The 19,837-nt window shown below is 34.7% G+C and overlaps 2 protein-coding genes and 1 long non-coding RNA gene across 5 annotated transcripts in view; 2 read left to right on the forward strand and 1 right to left on the reverse strand.

Annotated features, from left to right (window-relative positions):
* Positions 1-4,089, reverse strand: part of LOC100647350 (acetylcholine receptor subunit alpha-like) — a 101,262-nt gene extending 97,173 nt beyond the window's left edge. For 2 of the 3 annotated variants that reach the window (XM_012314644.3, XM_012314645.3), the window contains exon 1: positions 3,712-4,088. The gene's annotated coding sequence lies outside the window, so the exon portion shown is untranslated. Of the gene's footprint in view, positions 1-3,711 lie in introns of all 3 variants that reach the window. The other variant, XM_003399525.4, reaches the window with a different exon arrangement.
* Positions 4,090-6,123: 2,034 nt separating this feature from the next.
* LOC100647472 (dynein regulatory complex protein 9) lies at positions 6,124-10,320 on the forward strand. Its single transcript, XM_003399526.3, has 7 exons — positions 6,124-6,334; positions 6,850-7,112; positions 7,242-7,328; positions 7,641-7,881; positions 7,947-8,153; positions 8,351-8,482; positions 9,212-10,320. The coding sequence occupies exons 2-7, from the start codon at positions 6,940-6,942 to the stop codon at positions 9,410-9,412; spliced, it is 1,041 nt and encodes a 346-aa protein (XP_003399574.2). The 5' UTR covers positions 6,124-6,334; positions 6,850-6,939; the 3' UTR covers positions 9,413-10,320.
* A 2,895-nt stretch (positions 10,321-13,215) lies between these two features.
* LOC125386148 lies at positions 13,216-19,514 on the forward strand. The gene is made up of 3 exons (XR_007226041.1): positions 13,216-13,481; positions 13,972-14,084; positions 19,467-19,514. It is a non-coding gene; the product is annotated as an uncharacterized LOC125386148 (long non-coding RNA).
* Positions 19,515-19,837: the final 323 nt, after the last annotated feature.

The raw sequence follows: 19,837 nt of genomic DNA on the forward strand, positions 1-19,837 counted from the left end.
AGACGAATATTAAAATGGTATGAGGTGTATCCGCGTGACGAACCCATCACTACAACGACAACGATGTTTTCCCTCCTTTTTGACGAAAGATATCTAGTTCAAAAATCGATGATACTACTATCGAGCTCGAAATTTATGCAGAATTTGCCATAGTAGAATTTAAAAAATGCCAAAATAGTAGAAATCAATGAAAAATATACGCTATTCAAAAGTTTAGAAATTAACACAAATTATTAATCAAATCCTTTGATTCTAGGTTATATATTAATGTTTCGTTAAAATATGTGTCCCCGAAACATTAATTTATTTTCAATTTTATTTTCTATTCGAGTTCCTCATATAAAATTACATATTTTTAATTGTACCATCTTATAGAATCAACAATTTTTCACAGAAATAAACAGTACTAATCCAGTATTCTTGAATACTCCTTTTAGTACTCTAGTATCTTTGAATCTATTTAGACACAAACTTTATTTTCCAGTATCTTGAAAACATTCTAGCCTAAGAACCTATTGGATAATGAAATGAAGATGTCAGTAAATAAATCTGAATTTTTTCGGAATTTTCGAAAGCCTATAATATGAAGAAAAATTTGAAGTAGACAAAATGATAACTCAAATTTACTAAGATGTTGGGGGGGAAAAAAATAGGGTACTACGGAGGGTTAAAAAAGTTGATGGGCCAAAGAAGTTAATTGCGCATGACATAAATTGTGTTTAGAGGAAAAAAGAGGAATTAAAAGGCTTTCGCCTAAATAGGTTGTCGGATGAAATGAAAAAAAAAGGAGTGCACCAGGAACGGATAAAAGGAACTGGGTTAGATTAGGTCAGTCGTAACGAGCGGTAAAACAATGCTACGAGACCAGAGCTTGGACGGAACCCTTTGATTGTGCGTAGAAAATGTCGTCGATTCGGTTGCGCCTTTATCGATCAAATTTCTCTCGAGCGAGCCCCCAAGCATCGGAGGCCAAAGCGTTCGTACAACGTTCCTCCTCCTTCACCACCTCCAACCTCCTCCTCCACCTACTCCACCTTCTCGACTAGTCGTGCTTGTTTTCCTTTCACCGAGCGTATTTCAAACAGTACATAAAACCGTTATCAGAAACGTTTCTGCCACGTTTATGCTTGCGTTTCTCTCGTGAACTGATAAAAGACAAGTCTCGAAAAGCGTACCGTGCCGTTCTCACGTATTGTTGCTAGGATTTACGGCCGCATAATTGCACGACAATCTCTTGATTAACTCTTTAGAATTCCGAAGTGAAATTGGCACGGAAAATTGGCTCGATCCTGAGGATAGAAATGTTTGAAAATCGATTCCAGGCAAGATAATGATATTTCACAATCGTTCTTTATAATTTTGAAAATTTATAAACAGATAAATATTGCCTGGTTTTATCTTTTATAGAAAAGCTCTTATCTTTTATAGAAAAGAAAAAAGATTATTAAAACAATTAAGGAGTGTCATTAAATGAGCGACGACCGCACCGATAAATCACCACCATAACCAAGCGAAAACGGTGCTGTTGTTTCAATGGGACGGCCATAAATAACTGAAAATGATATCACACCATTCGAGTCAGTAGTAATTCTAGCAATAAATCCGACAATGCCGCTTAACCAATCATCGTAAGCGTCGCCTAGGGAATTGAGGATTACAGTTAACGGCACGTGAGCAGCCAGCCAATCACGCGCGCCTAATATTTACCACGTAGGCCGAACAGAGCGATTAAGAAACGAACGGGGTTGTTGAGCCTTCCCTTTATTAGGCGACAGAATATTTTATCGTCTCCGTGAAATTCCCTCGGATTCCCCAGTTCCGTCACAATCAACAAGGCCGATCTCCATAAACTCGAAACGCCACGCTAAGATTCGAGCAATTACGAAATTCCGCGGGCAAAACGAAGCCCAATTCGACGAGCGAGAATTGCAAGCGTTGCGAATACAGCTTAAATTCGTGTGCACTACAAACCGCCATCGCATTTCACCGTGTTTTAGTGAATCACATTTATCTTATATGCTACATCGTTGTCTCGTCTGAAATTTGATTTTACAACAGAAACGGTTTTTAAAAAGTAAAAAATGCCACAGTACAGTATAAAGTAAGAAACCTCGTTTATCCTTTAATCCTACGCTGTATATCATGGTTTTACGCATTTTGTGTGCCGATAATCTGGTTTTCCAATAAATTTATGTTTTTATCACGCAAGAGAGAAACTTGTTAGTATGTAATAGCTTGTGAATATGAAAAAGTGTAATTTTAGGAGTTTCGTGATGTTTAAATAAGCGAGAAAGCGATACAGAGGGAAAAAGTAATTTGAACCGCGTAAAATAATCCTTTCAAGTTGGCCATGCTACACGTTTAATAATGGCGCACTTAATACGCGGCAATGGCCGTACCTGACGCGTGTATAAACTAACCACTCCGTTACGAGCGCGTCGTTAATTAGAAACTCGGTGAAAAAGAGAATACTTCCCAGGCAAAACTCGTGTGATCGGTAAACCAAACAGGACAGACGGGCGCTTTTATGGGATAAATTCAAGGATGCTGAATAGTTCGCTCACATTCCACTTCTATTCTATTCTAGGGAATTATTTCCCAATATATATATGTTAAATTTTATATATCAAAAATCAATTTTATTCAACATTCAAATAATTTTATATGAAATAACGAACGATAAAAGAAAGAATCTTCCTTACTATCGACAAAAAATATCGATTCCACGCGTTTCTTTCATCTGGAGTATACTCGAAGATTAACAACTTCATTAATGTCGTTAATTAATTTGAAGCATTGATGTCGTGTATTGCGAAGTATCTAAAAAAAAAGAGGAAATGGAAAATTCAGGCACGATATACCAGCACGATATATGCACGGTATAATCAGAATACAACTGTATTTCTTGAAAACTTTCGAACGCTCGTTCTTTTCGCGGTATAAACACAAGGGCGTACCAAAGATTCCGTAACTAGGTTAACCCTGACAGAATTGAAGACGCTGGCACAACCAACGCCACACAGATTCGCAAAGCCGTGTAAGAAATGACTTAAGCTCCCGTATTTACCTGCGAAACCGCTAGCGGAAGCAGAAAATGCAATACGAATATTTACGTAATTTGCCTTTTATGCCCGTCCACGCTGAGAGAACTTGGCGAAGACTGTTATCCTCGGTTGCTAAATTAGGTAGATTTAAGCGTTGCACAAGTGACTGCAAAACGAGACTACTTAACACGGAACGAAAAGTCTATCTTGAATCTGTTTTCGTTTTTTCTTACGTTGCACAAACATCAAAATCGGTCATATGCAATGCATATCTCATTTTTATGCAAGGGCGGTTCGAAAATTCGTAACTAGGTTAATCTTGATAGGTATGGAATTCCCCTTGGGATTCCTACATCGGTAAAGCTAAGAGAACACCGATAGATCGATAATTTCACTCATCCGCATCGACCGAGTTATATTCACATCAGATTATGAACAGAATTCAATTAAACAGATGATCGTATAGTTAAAAACACAAGGCAATCGTTCCAATCCATTTTGCTCTCGCCCGGCATTTCAAACGTATCGCATTTTCGCGGCATAAACACGAGGGCGTTCCAAAAGCAACGCAACTAGGTTAACTCTAGCATTCACAGCGATACGAACAGTCTCGAGCAAACACGAACGATATTCACATAGAAAGAAAACAGAAATGTCGTCTACTCACCCGCGAAGCAGCTGATTGAGATTGACGACGACGACGTCGACGGCGCCGATGACGATGGCGACGATGACAGGTTATAACCTTTGATTCCACCGTGATCGAGGATCCCTCTCGACAGATCGACAGCTCGAAATATCATACGCGACTGTGAAGAATCCTATGAAAAGAGGCGAGGACGCGATCCGTACCGCGTATCGACTCGATGACTAGGGAAATACCACTCACTGCACCGTTCGCCACGAGTGTGTACGATGAAACGAGAGACAACCGTACGATGACAACGACGATGACGACAACGACGACGACGAGCAAAGGGTAGAAAACGTTTCCCTGCTTCCACCACCGACACCGCCCTCGCGCCTCGCCACACTGATTGCAGTATTGCGCAAACGCGACGCCGCCTCGATTCTACGCATGCGCACGCATCCTATCCCGCACCTGTTTCCAAGCTTTCACAGCAAGACATGGAATTCGCGAAACTTTCGGAAGCACATTACATTCCCGTTACAATGTTTCCAATGTGTTTCTGTCACTTTTACCAAACTCCTCTATGCTGTCAGACATCGAGCTTAAGGCATTATCGTTTGCGTGGCTTCAATGTTTCAGCGGTCGATTAATTACAGTTAAATCGTACGATTTCAAGAGCGTACGACGTTTGCGCTTTCAATTTTGTTCCATGAAATTTTCGTATTTTTCCGCTTCTTATTGTTTCCTTTAATTACGATGCACGTAGTTTCTGTTCAAAGATTGGCAGATTATCCTTAATTAAATCTGACGAGAATTTTAAAAAGTGACGTTTTTCTTTTCTAGTTCTTAGACTCGATAGCCACGAGAATGCAAATTAGGTGTAATTTGAAGTTAGCGCGCGCAATAGCAGAGCGCGTCGGTTGTGTGTGGTTTGTTACGATAGTATTTTATGTTTTTTGCATACATTACTTATAGCGAAAAATAAATATTTATCCCTGCTATTTTTTTTTGTATCTCTCGCTAATATTTGAATATTTTCACTATTCTGATTTTATTTATCCATATATCAATGCCAAATAAATATTTAAAATACACATTGCGCCTTTTCTATAATTTATCCTCCCTGAATAAAAACGTGACTTTTTAGAAAGTTAAAATTGTATTTATTTTACATTCTCTCATGTTGCTAATGTGTCAGCAGATTAACATAGGCTTTTCAAAAAACAAAATATACGTAAATGGAAATAAAATTTGCAAAACCTAAAGATTAATATTTAAATCAAGGAAATATTTAATAAATGTTTAAATTAAAATTTAAACAGTAATTTAATTTTCTTTCAACATAGTATATTCTCTATCACATATTTTTTTTACAATAATGATCTTATAATAAATGAAATGAAAAATACATAAAAATTTCAATCAAAATAGGAATCGTTACGGTATAAGTCTTATGATAATGCAGATTCGGTAAAAGTTCAAGGTACGAAAAAGTTTTCCAATCAGGATGGAACGTATTTGGATGAACCTTTCTTTCCTCGGTAGCCAACCAGCCAGAATGAAACAATCGACGAGTGGAACGGAGGAAGAAAGTTGTCGAGTGTCCACAAGATACCTTTCCCAATGAATTCTTCAATCGAGCTTTAACATGGAAGACTATCTATAACGCCTGCCGACTGCTTAACAGTTCTTGACTCGGCCTTCTGCCGCAGTCTTTCTTCTCGGCACTTGAAACTTCTAGCGAAGGAAATGAACCACCTATGGCTGCAATTAATAATGGTTCTCGAATACAGAGAATACCCTCCTACATTTATGCACATTTCTTACAATATTGGGTCATTTCGAAAGTTTTTGCAATTTTAAATCGTTCACTCTGAAGAGATATGACTTCACAGAAAGTCGAGGGTCCTTACTCTACGTGAACAAAGATTCAGATTTTTTAAAGCCAAAAAGGAGTTTTGGACAATTTCTTGTTTCCAGGAATGGTAGTCAATTTTGATTCATCATAAAACGGAAGCAGGGTCATTAAGGATACTTTGGTGATCAGTCAAAGAAATTTCAACATCCTTTCAGTCATTAAATGTTTTCTAGTCATCTAAAATTTCGAATTTACGTCATTTTAAAGAAGTCTAAGTTTATCTGGAAATAATTCTTACGTCATTCTAAAGTATAATTTCAACTTCACCTTTTCATTATTTGAGATTAGTTCATTATTACTCATTGACACTATAAAATTATAGTACAATCATCGAATCACGCATTAATACTTATGGTATGAAAAGATTGTAGTCATATTTTTCTATAACAGTACAAGTATATAAAGGCGAAGTATTGCTAAAAGAGAAATAAAAATTATTAAATATTTAAAGATTTTGGCATTATAATGAATGTTACAAGTACAGTTGTGTCTCAAGGCGTCCTAACGTTCGTTTCCAGGGGCAACCTGCACCGATGGATCAAACCGTATCACGTGCTTTAAAGCTCCGCTAACCAATTTTATTGAGCAGCATTTAGTTTCGCCAAAAGTACGGCGTATCATGATTAGTCTTATGATCATGTGTTCAACATTCCTTTTATGAATTTTGATTAACTGGACATCGGATCTATAGTTTTCTTCACCGACGACGTTCGCAACTTTAATTTAGATGAGAGCCGAGAAGTAAGTAAACCGCAACGTGTTCCGTTAAAAAAAAGACGATAGAAAGAAAAAGATGAAAGAAAGGAAGGAAAAGAAACGATACGATAATTGCGATTTTTATCTTACAATTTACCCCTTAGAATAAGCAGTTAACTTGCATGGCGAGATTTGCATTTAAATGAAATTTGAGTTGTTTCTAAACGCTGTAAAAACATTTCACTTATGATTAAATGCGGTCATCAAAGGCAAGGGTGTAACTATTGTTCCTCGATGAACCAGATAACTCGATTGATAAATGAAAATACAGCAGAAGAAGGGGTGAAAGGTTGGAGATAAAATCGTGGCCACGGCATGTCGTAAATAGGCAATTTCATCTTTTACCTATAATTTATAAAATAATTTAAACTGAGCTAAACTTGAAATATCTTCTTAACTTTAATTTTCTCTCTGGAAATAATTGTTCAAAGCTCGAAGATTACCAATTTTAGTTCGGTTTAAGAAGTTTTTGTAAATTAATTCATCGTGAATGTTAAAAGGAATATACGACAAAATTCAATGTGCGAAGATAAAAAGCGAGCAAAGGAGGCGCAAGAGAACTACGACGAGGTAAAAAACACGGACACTCAATGGCTACGCTCGCGGCAAATGGTTCTTCACAGTTCTCCCCAGCGGAACGGCCAGCAATTTTAGCGGCGCTCGAGGAGTTCACGAACGCGCTGGCCATTTACCACAGTACACTGAGAAAGCCCGCGGAACATGATAACGATATTCTCGGCGAGTGTTTACCCCTCGATACAGAGTACGTTATGCAATGATATGTCGAGCGAAATTGTAATAAGAATCCTAAATTAAAAAACGTGGCTAAAAGATAGAATATTCATCTGAAAGAATCGAACGTTCACATTATTCTTTTGTATGTCTGTTGCAGAAATTTAAAAGTATTGAATCCCGAGGAAATTATAAAAATCCAAGATGTGAAAGAACGAGCCATCTCCAAGAAAATTTACGAAAACAGGTTGAAGCCATGATATAACGATGGTCGTTGCGATGAATTTTTAATTATGAAATTCTATTAGAAATTAATGTCTCGCGTTTGCCATATTTTTTCTATCAAGATCAGAAGTTCGGTGATAGAAAGATTTTATTTCGATCATTATATATTATGTCATCGATGTAGTTAACATGTCTCGAAGACCATCTATTTTTAATGTCTTGAACGACTTTAACATTTATCGCTTAATGTCAGTTATTTTTCAAAATTAATGATAATCATCACTATTTCTAACGAAATATGTTGTGATAGACGATGACTAATAATTTTGCGCAGTTTATATATGAGAAAAATCATGGAGAAGCTGAAGGAAGAGATCCGTGAGCAGGGAACGTTCGATGTATTGACTAAAGAGATCGAAGAAATCATGGTACGTCAGAAAGAAGAGGAGACTCTGCTCGAGGAGCAAGAAAGACTAAGAAAAACCGCCGCAGAATTGCAAAAGACAATGACTGAGAAGAAATTGGCCAATGAACAGGAGAAAAGGCGAATACTGAATGAGCTCGCGGAAGAACAGGTACTGATGCCATGTTTTTCACCGAAGACGCATTGAATTTTTTAATTTTGTATTTTAAACAACAGCGTAACGTGGAAAAACTGAAATTAATCGCGGACGCGAAGTTGAAGTATATTACGGAATGGGGGGAAGCGAGATGCGAGCAGAATTCATTACGTTGCGACATGGAAATAGAAAAATTGGAGAAGATATTAAACAACTGGCGCATACGTGAAAAAAATAAACAGCGTGTTCATGCTGAGTTGACGAAATTTCTGACACAGGACATAGGGGTAAGTATCGTATTATTTATGTTATTTAACGTGTTATTGCATTATTTTATCAATGTATTATTTAATTACGCATCGCGATCTTCCATATCGAATAATTTTTCTTTTATTTGAACGTTCGTATTTTCCAAAAATGTTACATGCCGCTCATATAAGGAAAGGAAAGGTTAGAAAAAGGAGCTTATTTTTTAAATCAACAGTCGCTAGAGAAAAAGACCAATGAGTGGGAGGAACGGTACGCTCGAGAAAAAGAGACGCACGAGAAGGAAATCCGGCAGCTACATATTGAGATAGAAACACGTCGAAAGGAGTTGGACGAACTTAAAGAAGAGGTAGCTCGGCTTTCATTTCAAATAATAGAATTTTACATTTGTTTTCCCAGAGACGAATTCGAGATTAATCAGATCTATCGGAATTATAGATTTTTTTCAAACTGTTCGATATATACCGTGTGCAAACTTACGATTCTCTGTTCTTTTTTTCCTTTGATATAGATTTGTACAAACGAAAACAGTACTCCGACGTAAATCTTGCAGCTTTTTTTTATTCGTAGCAATTTATTTGACAGAGTGCGAAACACATCGAGAGAGAAATATTATAAATGCAGCGAATGCAAACGGATAGAAATGCAAATGCAGTGTCACGGCCTATTAAATATTCTGCGTGACTGATTCACTGCATCACGATCACGTTAATACTATTGGAAATCAAGACTCATCGAGTCTTGCTTCTACAAGCGCAGAATCGATGTGTAATGGGAAAATTCTACTGGGGAATCGATAACCCATATCAAGAACCTATTTGTGGCTATTTTAAATCATGTGATATCTCATCGATGCGAAGGGAAAGGAAAAATCACTGGTCCCGACAGTTTTAATGCTTTCAAAAATCACTTGCAACTATTAAAAAATTAATCTTTCAGTTAACGTGGTTTCTTCGCGTTGCCTTAAGCTAATTAATTCCCTTTTCACTTTTGTTCCATTTTCCCCTACGATCTGATCACCGAAACGATTGCTATTTCACCTGTCTGTGTTTAAAATACAACCGTAACGATGTTGCAGTATCATCATAATCGGGAATTCATAGACACGTATCTTGCGAAAAAGGAAACACTGCAAAGAGAGAAGGAACGACAGGAGCTCATGCAAAAAAACGGGATCAAGATTCAAGCTTGGTGGCGAGGTGTTATGGTACGCCGGAAGTTGGGCCCGTATCGACCTGTGGAGAAAAAGAAAAAGCGACAGGCTAAGACAAAGAAATAACTCCTCTTCTGTTTGACCCACCCCTTAATCCCAGCCCGTACAAATACATGTTCCACTCCTTTTGGAACAATACTCGGCTGAAAACAATATTTATTCTTCCTCTGCCGTAAAGTCCACTTTTGCTTCGTCTACGCTCCGTCTCTTACCGCATCCATTATAGATATGTTGATTGACTTATACGTCATCTTGAGCGTATAAGTATATCGCGCAATTTGTAAAAGACGAACAAGAATAACAGTTTCAAAACACACGGCCGAAGAAATATCTTACGAGAGATTCGAATTCAATCAACTATGAGAGTAGAAGAGAAGAAGAGTCGTAATGCGCTAGACATAAATCTTTATTGATTAAAGATGGAAATTCTAGATGTCGTTTCAAAGGAAACTTCATCTGCAAGTTATTTGAATTCAATTCACTGGTAAAATTAGTTTCTAACACGAATAGAAAAAAGAGAAGAAGAAAGAAACTTGTAACGAATGATCCACATGAAATCGCGATTTTACTCTCTGCTTACGTAATATAAAGCTAAAGAATGGCCACAGCGGAGTATTGTTCATGCAAGAACCTCATTTCCTACACACTACTAACTTAGATTTTGCGATGCTCAAGAACACTGCATGGTACACCATAATAAGCCTCTACAACACGTAACACAGAATTCCTACACTTCATTCTTCTTGCAGTTTCGTGAAATTTATGAACATAATCTTATATGTATATGAATACACAAATGATAAAATGTAGGTGTATTAAACATATGAGCAACATAACCCAAAGAATTTATGTAAATTTCTCATTTATTGAATCATTAATTAGAATCCAGAAATTCTGTTACCTTTATCTGAAACTAAATTTTTAATTCTTAAGGAGCATCCTACTTTAACCATCGAATAAATAAATTGTTCAAAGTGGAGAATTTTAAAACATTTTAATATTGAAAAGTAGCAAGGTTATCCCCGAAACGTAGTTAATATTTCCAATTCTTTAATTCCCTTTGATCCTCAAAAATTCAATTATTCCAGTTCAATAATTGTTCCAGGCTAATCTGTAAAATTAAAACGAAATAATCTGTCGTAAATGCATCCATATCCATGCAAGTGATACCGTTGTTCAAGGCAAATGCATGTTCGCTAGTCGCACGATGGAATTTAATTCCAATGTAGTCGAAGTGCTTGAACGTGAAACATGTGACTATAGTAAATGACTAAAAATTCTGCCCGAAATTTCTGTTTTTTTTTTTTTTAAGCTGTAGGCATAAAGGTATATAGAACTTGCACGACGAAGCGGCCATTTCGAAAGTTTTTGGTTATTTTGTTAGACTTTCATAGTGTGCAGGCAGATTGCAACTATGTCGGATATCTCTATTCAATTGTTGTTCCTTTTGGTGCGCGTTAGTCCTCTTTGGATCCCTTTAAATCTTGATAAATGATATTAAAGTTGCTTTATTATTTTATGCATTCCTTTGTTTTCCTTTAACCCTATATACATAATATGTTAACAATATATAATACATTTATGTATTCCTTTAACCCTGCCGCGATCCTCAAGTTTTTCTATTTCAATCTTCTTCCATTTTAAGAAATAAAAAGGATTTGTAATGTTTTAACAAAACGCTTAGTATAATAAAATCGGAAGGAAAAGTCATAAGTAACAATAAGGTTTTGTTCAGACCCTGAAGTTGTTTTTTAACGCTAGAGGAATATAATTGAGTCGAAAGTGACCGAAAGAAAGTTGTAGGGTTTAGCCCTTCAAAAAAGTTGGCTTGCTGAATATATAACCTCGATACGGAAGTTTCCAGTAACATTGAATGGCTCCTCAAAGTGGAAATAGTGTCATTTAGCTTCACCAAGCTCGGAAACACCATGACGACACCCGTCACTTTTTCGTGGTAGAGCAAGTTTCTGAGTCGACAACGAGCAGCCGTGCATTTTCCTTCATGAGAAATTCACGAACTCCGTAACCTACTCTGTTTGAAGGCATGCAAGCTTACCGCCGTGACCGTGCGGCCAACCACCTCCTTAGATTACGATATAAGGAATGGTTTAACGCGATGTGGCGGTGCACGCACCGGATAGCGCAGTCTGCATATACATGCTATATGTATGCAACGATTTCTGACCTACCTTTCATATAGGTTGCATCATAATTCATGTCATAAGCGAACGGGCAGATAACGTTCCACAGCGAAATAAATCTAAAATAGAGAAATTCATTCGTTCTTAGAGTTTCGACTCTCGGAGGAGAGATAAGTAATTAGAGGGAATTTGATTATTTTAATTTTGTAGTTCTTTAAACGAATATATATCTATTTATAATGTAATATGATGTAATATAACATAATATTTAATTGTCGGTAACTTAAAGAGGAATTTAAAATGGTTAGTTTTCTTGAAATGATTCGGTTAAGATATGTACAATAGTGCTTGTCTAACTGGCCGCGGGTCAGAATCTTATGTAGCGAAATCGAGAGAGACATATTTCTGGAAATTCAGCAATATGTATTTCTGTCTTTCGAGTATCACTGAAATATGGTTACCTGACATATTTGATTATTTTAAATATGTATGAACATGTATAGTACCAGAAGATTATTTGATAAAGTCTGCTCATTGTCTAAATACAGAATAGACCTGACATTTCGTGGGACTTTGTGTCTTATGATCTGAAATACAGTATAAGGAAATAACAATTGTATTGAACCTAACCATACAATTATACGGTATACCACACGTTGCATCTCATATAACACAAAACAAATACATAGCACATAACACATATAAAGATTCTCAAGTCTGCCAATGGGCCATTAAGGAGTCAAAGTATAAAAAAAGAAAAATAGAATGTTCTGAAATACCGACTTTGAGAAAAATCAGTATGGTTTACGATTTTCGCGATTTGCTGCGGTGAATATAGTAGTTATAATTATTCAATTGAAATTATTTTTTTATCTTATCTCCATTCAGAGCAAAGACGAAATCTCTATTTTTTCTCTGTTCGTAGTTACATTTTCCCTGTTCGACATCTGACCATATAATAGGAATTACAATCATTGAATAGGTGGCACTACCTGTAGTATTGACTAACTGTACTTCGTCGGTGCTGTCGCATGTGTTTCACACGTTCTATATTACCGACTATTCAGAGGTTTTATGTATTACGTCATCTGCAATGAACAGGATACATATATCATAGTTATGCTTAATTAACGATCACTGGTCATTTTAATATTTGACTATACCTACAGACGAGATACAGAATAGACATGACATGCAACGTTTTTTTCTGTCCTACATTTTGGGGATCGTTTAAAGGCTAATTCTCTTACTAGTTTCGTGCCACATGTAACGTTATCGACTCACTATACATAAAGTATACAGTATAATATTTGCTTGAATTGAAGCTGCATAATAATGAAATTATAAATAAAATATAAAACAAGATATCCCATAATCAGAGAATATATCTCATAATCGTAACGAAGTATAGAATTCTATATTTCTACAATACTTCAAAAAGCATTGCACGCTATCAAAATAATAAAATACAAATATTGCGTATATTGCACATATTATACACTATCAAAATAATAAATTGCTGAAATAATAAATTTCCTCCACGTTAGACAGTGTGTTTTTGTAAGAAATTTGCGCGCAATGGTCTAGCGCATAAGTAAAGATTGCAGCGCCAATGAAACGGCGAAGTATGTAATTATATCTCTCGAGATTCAATCATAATCGATACAAATAATTTTTCGCAATCGATCTATCATATTGGGATGTAGAAGAGTCAGTTTTAGAGCAGAAAGCACACCAAGAAGAAGTGTCTATTAGTAGTCCCTATTATGAACTTTCAAAAGAGTATTAGATCTTGATTATTGTTTTGCTTCTGTATAATTTATTCTTTTTACACATTTATTTGAGAATATTGTTTTTCTTTTTAACAAATGGTTGAATCTGAGAAAAGCTTCGAGATATTCGAAGAACGCCATGAAGTTCAAACGGACGCCATAAAATTCAAAAGGCTACCATGATGATTCATGACAAAACCGTTAACTTTTCACAAAAATATGGTAAGATATAATTTATTCCAATTATCTAACTATTTAAATGCATAAATATGTTTGTTTTGTCTTTTTAATCGGTAATATTTATTCAGTATTCAATAGCATTCAATAGTATTTAATTTAAAGCGTGAATAATTCTTTATTTCTTTCATAGATCCTTTTTAAAATTTCCTTTCAGTCTTAAACTTCTTAAGTAATAATATTCTATAAGAATAATATTCTACATTTTATTTAAGATTGTTCATAGTCTCTATTTCGAATCTCTTACAGTTTCGCAAATTGTATGCGATGCATTTGCAAATTGTACCCCGCTTAATTCTATAATTAATTTATAATATATTCTGTCTATTCTTTATATTCTATTGTTATTATATAGCATTTATAATGTTAATCCTTGTATATTTCACTTTAACCATCATTAATTAGAAAATAAAATTTATATTAAAAATACCATCATATTTTTTGAGACTAAATTATATCTCATACTTTGTTGCAGATTTTTTACATCTCGTAATTCCTCTACGGAGTTCGATGGTTCCTTCCTGATAATTACCTTGTCGATAACTTTAAACTACTGCAGTATCGATTGCAGCGTTTCCACATCTTATGGTAAGTCGCATAACTTTATGTTCCTCTGGTCATCCAGTCATGTCATAAGACAAAATGTGTGAATCGACACGGTTGATTGGCTGTATTAAGTAGAACTTTCTATAAGCACAGTGGCCCTGTTTATTATATCCGTGAATAGTAATATGACCTTTTCATGTGACTTATTTATTAGTTCAAGATTTATATGAATGACATGACTTTGACGTCATACTATTATACTTTAGTAATACCTTATAGTATTATATTAATAATATCAATGTCATATTGATAATTAAGATAAATGACATACGACTGACAATTAATCTGGGTACATACTTATGATTGGAAATATTATTGTATGTTTACCATTATAAATTATAAAGGCTGCAAGTATTTTGTTTTTCTCGAGGTCGGTATTTCAGTACATAAGACACGAAGCTCCATCCTAAGTGCACATGAAATCACGAGGGCTATGAAACGTTTATTGTCATTAAAAGAAGTAAAATATCCCGTATAATATTGAGTCACAGGGTATATTGGATCCATTTTGTATCTTTTCATCATTGACGAAGTACAGAACTTCTGTACCATGTTTGTGCATATTTAACCAGTGGTATAGGAGAGAGCTGGTGGTAGCTGGTTAAGTAGGGAGTAACACCAATTCGAAACTTGATAAATGTATATACATATGTATTAATACATTACCCGATATTAACTTTTATTATTGTATTAATAATTTGTTAAAATCGATCGCTTTAGAAGTGCTTCAGTGTGCATATAATATTTATTTACTAATTAGTACGTATGTATTTATAATACTTTGATGTAGTAATTATGTTTTATTTACACATACAGATAGCGCTAATATCTTAAAAGGTTCATAAAATAGATATTTAAAAAAATGAATTAACGAAACGATCTATTTATGTCAGTATAATACAAAGTCTTATTAAATGTTATTTTTTTTTATCAAATATCTGCATTATATCTTATTTAATATAAAAGCTTGTAAATGAAAATTTTTATGTAATATCTTATTATACAGTTTAACATATCTCAAAATTTTGCATTAATTCATCTAAATATTTATAATAATATTATTTTATATAAGTTTTTATGAAAATCTTATTGACAATTTTTATTCGACGTGTTATAAAGCGGAATAAAAATTTCAATAATTTCTGTTTTTGATTATTTCGTATTAACGAGCTTCTAAATCAGGGCAATAAAATATCTTTACGTGTTATCGTTGGGTAGGTGGTACCAGCTGCAACGTATTCTATGTACAATATTAGGAGCAAGGGACACTAGCATATAGAGAGAAATGCTATACACAATAATTAATAAAGACTGCTGTATCGTGTTTTGAGTTTCTCGCAATTAGAAGTGCAAGTTGATAATGTTATTTCCTTAATATTTGACCGTATATTTCTTGACATTATCGCTGAAAGTACGATACAGGTGGTTATATTAGGTCATCCCATAAGTTCGTGCCGACTTTTGTGTATACATTTCATGTGTTGATTTATAAACATACGGCGATAAGGCACCAATGCACTTGAGCTTAGCTGATCGAGAACAGGCTAGAGCAGATTTTCGAGGGTGCAAGATCGTAATATAGTGAACACAGTGACTTCTAACAGTAAAAAATCATGAGTGAAATGCGTATTCATTTTCGACATCTCAAGTTATATGAATTTCGGAAAGGAAGTTTTGTAACAATTGCCACGAAAAACATATGTGCTGTTTACGGAGAAAATGCGCTTTCATCTCGCACCTGTAGGAAGTGGTTCCAACGTTTTAGAGCTGGGAATTTCTGTTTAGAAGACGAGGAACGCTCCGGGCGTCCTCCTCAGACAGACGAAGATAAAATTCGGGATCTTGTTGAAAAATCACGAAGTTTGACAGTTCAAGAGATGTCAAATGTTCTGAAAATACCTAAGACAACGATTCATAGGTGTTTAAAAAAAATGGGGATGGTGTCAAAGTTGAACGTTTGGGTGCCCCATGAACTTACGAAACGGATCCGTCTTGAACGAATGACAACGTGCGTGTCATTACTTGCGTGTAATAAACATGAGCCATTCCTTAATCGCCTGGCAACTGGTGATGAAAAGTGGATACTTTACGAAAACCCTGAACGGAAACGTAGCTGGACCCAACGAAATCAGCCACCTCAACGCTGTGCAAAATCAGGGTTACATCCACGTAAAGTTCTTCTGTGTGTATGGTGGGATTACAAAAGAATACTCCATTTTGAACTTCTATCTAGTGGTGATACCATTAATTCAGACAAATATTGCACTCAGTTAGAAAAATTAAGGGACGCGCTAACTGAAAAACGACCAGGTGTAGTGAATAGGAACAACGTTATCTTCCATTACGAAAACGCTACACCGCATGTCGCGAAAAGCGTTACAAAAAAATTGTCTGAAATTAATTGGGAAATATTACCACATCACCCAGATTCCCCAGACATTGCCCCATCTCGTTACCACCTGTTCAGAGCATTACAACAATTTGTAGTAGCTACAAAATTTGAAAATATTGACATTCTCAAAAATAGCATAGAAAATTACTACAAACAAAAACAAGAGAACATTTATTGAGACGGAATAATGGTCCTACCAGAAAAATGGGAAGAAGTTGTACAACGAGAGGGGGATTACATCTTTTCATGAAATTGAAAGATATGTAAACAATCTTAACATATATAATCGCATGAAAAACGGCACGAACTTACGGGAAGACCTAATACGACAGAACGAAATAGTACATAACGTTATACGTTATACGGTAATAATATATATCGTTATACGATATAATGAAATGGTATACAACTTTTTATGCTATATGCTAATAGTATATAACGTTATACATTATAACGCAATAGCATATAACGATATACGTAATTTTGCATTAGTATATAACATAATACATTATTATGTATTAGTATATAACGTTACACGTTACTTCGTAATAGTATATGACGTTATACGTTATAGCGTAACACTATATAACGTTATACGTTGTATACTAATAGTATATAACGTTATACGTTATATCGTAATAGTATATAACGTTATACGTTATATCGTAATAGTATATGACGTTATACGTTATAACGATTTACTATATAACGTTATACGGTATAACGTAGTACTACATAACGTTACACGTTGTATAGTAATAGCATATAACGTTATACGTTATAACGTAATACCACATAACATTACACGTTGTATGTTAATAGTATATAACGTTACACGTTGTATACTAATAGTATATAACGTTATACGTTATAACGATATACTATATAACGTTATACGATATAACGTAATGCTATATAACGTTACACGTTGTACAGTAATAGCATATAACGTTATACGTTATAACGATATACTATATAACGTTATACGATATAACGTAATGCTATATAACGTTACACGTTGTACAGTAATAGCATATAACGATATACGTTATAACGTAATACTATATAACGTTATACGTTATAGCGTAATAGTACATAACGTTACACGTTGTATACTAATACTATATAACGTTACACGTTGTATACTAATACTATATATCGTTATACGTCATATCGAAATAGTATAAAACGTTATACGCTATAACGTAATACTATGTAACGTTATACGTTGTATACTAATAGTATGTAACGTTATACATTGTATAGTAATAGTATATAACGTTTTACGTTATATCGACATACTATGTAACGTTATACGTTATAACGTAATACTATATAACCTTACACGTTGTATACTAATAGTATATAACGTTATACGTTATATCGTAATAGTATGTGACGTTATACGTTATATCGTATTAGCATATGACGTTGTACGTTATATCGTAATAGCATATGACGTTATACGTTATATCGTAATAGCATATGACTTTATACGTTATAGCGTAATACTATATAACCTTACACGTTGTATACGAATAGTATATAACGTTATACGTTATATCGTAATACTATATAACGTTATGCGATATAACGTAATACTATATTACGTTACACGTTATGTAGTAATAGTATATAACGTTATACGTTATATCGTAATAGTATATGACGTTATACGTTATAACGATTTACTATATAACGTTATACGGTATAACGTAATACTATATTACGTTACACGTTATGTAGTAATAGTATATAACGTTATACGTTATACCGTAATACTACATAACGATACACATTGTATACTAATGGTAAACGTTATACGTTATATCGTAATAGTACTTAACGTTTTACGTTATAACGTAATACTATATAACGTTACACGTTGTATACTAATAGTATATTGTCACGTTTGGCTATCCAAATTTTGAAATTTTAAATAATGTAGTAGTCGCTGCCACCAGAAACAGTCTAAGGACTGTTTCAATTAGATATTTCTTGTTAGATTAGGTAGCGTGGATTGGAGTTTAGGCCACTGGTCAACAATCTCCACGTTTCGGCTAACCTGCTATGCGCAGGAATACTAGCACGGGAGAGGATTGTTTGGAATAAACAATTATATTATAAATAATTATTACTGGCGGAATTAATGACGAATTATACTAATTATTGATATTATTTATTATTTTAATTATTAATTATAAATAATAATTAAAAGTTGACTCACCTGACGTTGGCCTCCGCTGATGAACGGGCAGGCCGCTGGAGTGATTCCGGTTTTACAAAGATTAACACTTCTATAATTTTTTGTTTTAATCTTTATTTAACTTGAACAGTGTAAACAACAGTGTGTCCGGACGTGTTTAACAATTCGAAATTCTAACACAAAATCTTGAGCCAACTATTGTTTTAATTCTAACTGACTAATAACAATTATTTTATAATTCGAACTGACTAATAACATTTATATCTCGTAACTCTTAAACTCGAACTGGAACGAACAATTATTCTCTAATCCTAACTTAAATTCTAATTAATCCTAACTTAAATTCTAATTAAATCAACTGATCACAATTACTCTTCTTTAATTTCGTTAAATTCTCCCGGACGCTAACAATTACTCTATTCTATTTTCGCTAAATTCTACTGAACCGACTAATCGCAATTGCTCTATCCTATTTCTTTATTCTAACTGAATTACTCTTCTTTAATTTCGTTAAATTCTCCCGAACGCTAACAATTAATCTTACTCTATTTTCGCTAAATTCTCCCGAACGCTAACAATTACTCTGATTTATTCCTTTATTCAACTGACCCGCTAACAATTACTCTGATTTGAATTGTGTCGCTACGCTTTTTATAATGACATCCCCAATGGGATGACAGTCACGTGACAGTTCGTTCCGGTGGGAATCGCAATGCTGGAGGTTTTTAGAGTTTCCATGAGAGAACGTGGATTTTGATGATTACAGGTTATGTTGAGTCATGGACACAAAAGCGTCCGCGCCTGTGCGAACTGTGTGAGTATGTGTTTTTAGTATTCTATCTCGTTTCGCATGTTGTTTGTATCCTTAAACTTGTGAATTTGTTTTAGCGCAAGAAGAGGAAGATATGTGAATGGTACGAGATGACGTGATCGACGTGCGTGTGTGAATATGTGCGAAGGATGATGCTGAAGGGGCGGTTTTCCACCCAAGTAGGCACAGTGGCACCTTCGTTGGCGTCGTGTCCTGATGATCTTTTGACAATTTGGTTTTATTTGACAATATGAGACATATTTTGCTCCTTGTGGATTTATATGTCCATATTTGCTATATATTAAATCGTGTATATTTTATATTAC

Source organism: Bombus terrestris, chromosome 12, assembly GCF_910591885.1.
Source record: "Bombus terrestris chromosome 12, iyBomTerr1.2, whole genome shotgun sequence".
NCBI lineage: Eukaryota > Metazoa > Arthropoda > Insecta > Hymenoptera > Apidae > Bombus > Bombus terrestris.

Excerpts from the sequence above, each read along its gene's own strand:
- LOC100647472 (XM_003399526.3), top strand. The coding sequence starts at position 6,940 with ATGGCTACGCTCGCGGCAAATGGTTCTTCACAGTTCTCCCCAGCGGAA. Across the intron at positions 7,113-7,241 it reads TGTTTACCCCTCGATACAGA|AAATTTAAAAGTATTGAATC; the intron begins GTACGTTATGCA and ends TGTCTGTTGCAG. Across the intron at positions 8,483-9,211 it reads TGGACGAACTTAAAGAAGAG|TATCATCATAATCGGGAATT; the intron begins GTAGCTCGGCTT and ends ACGATGTTGCAG.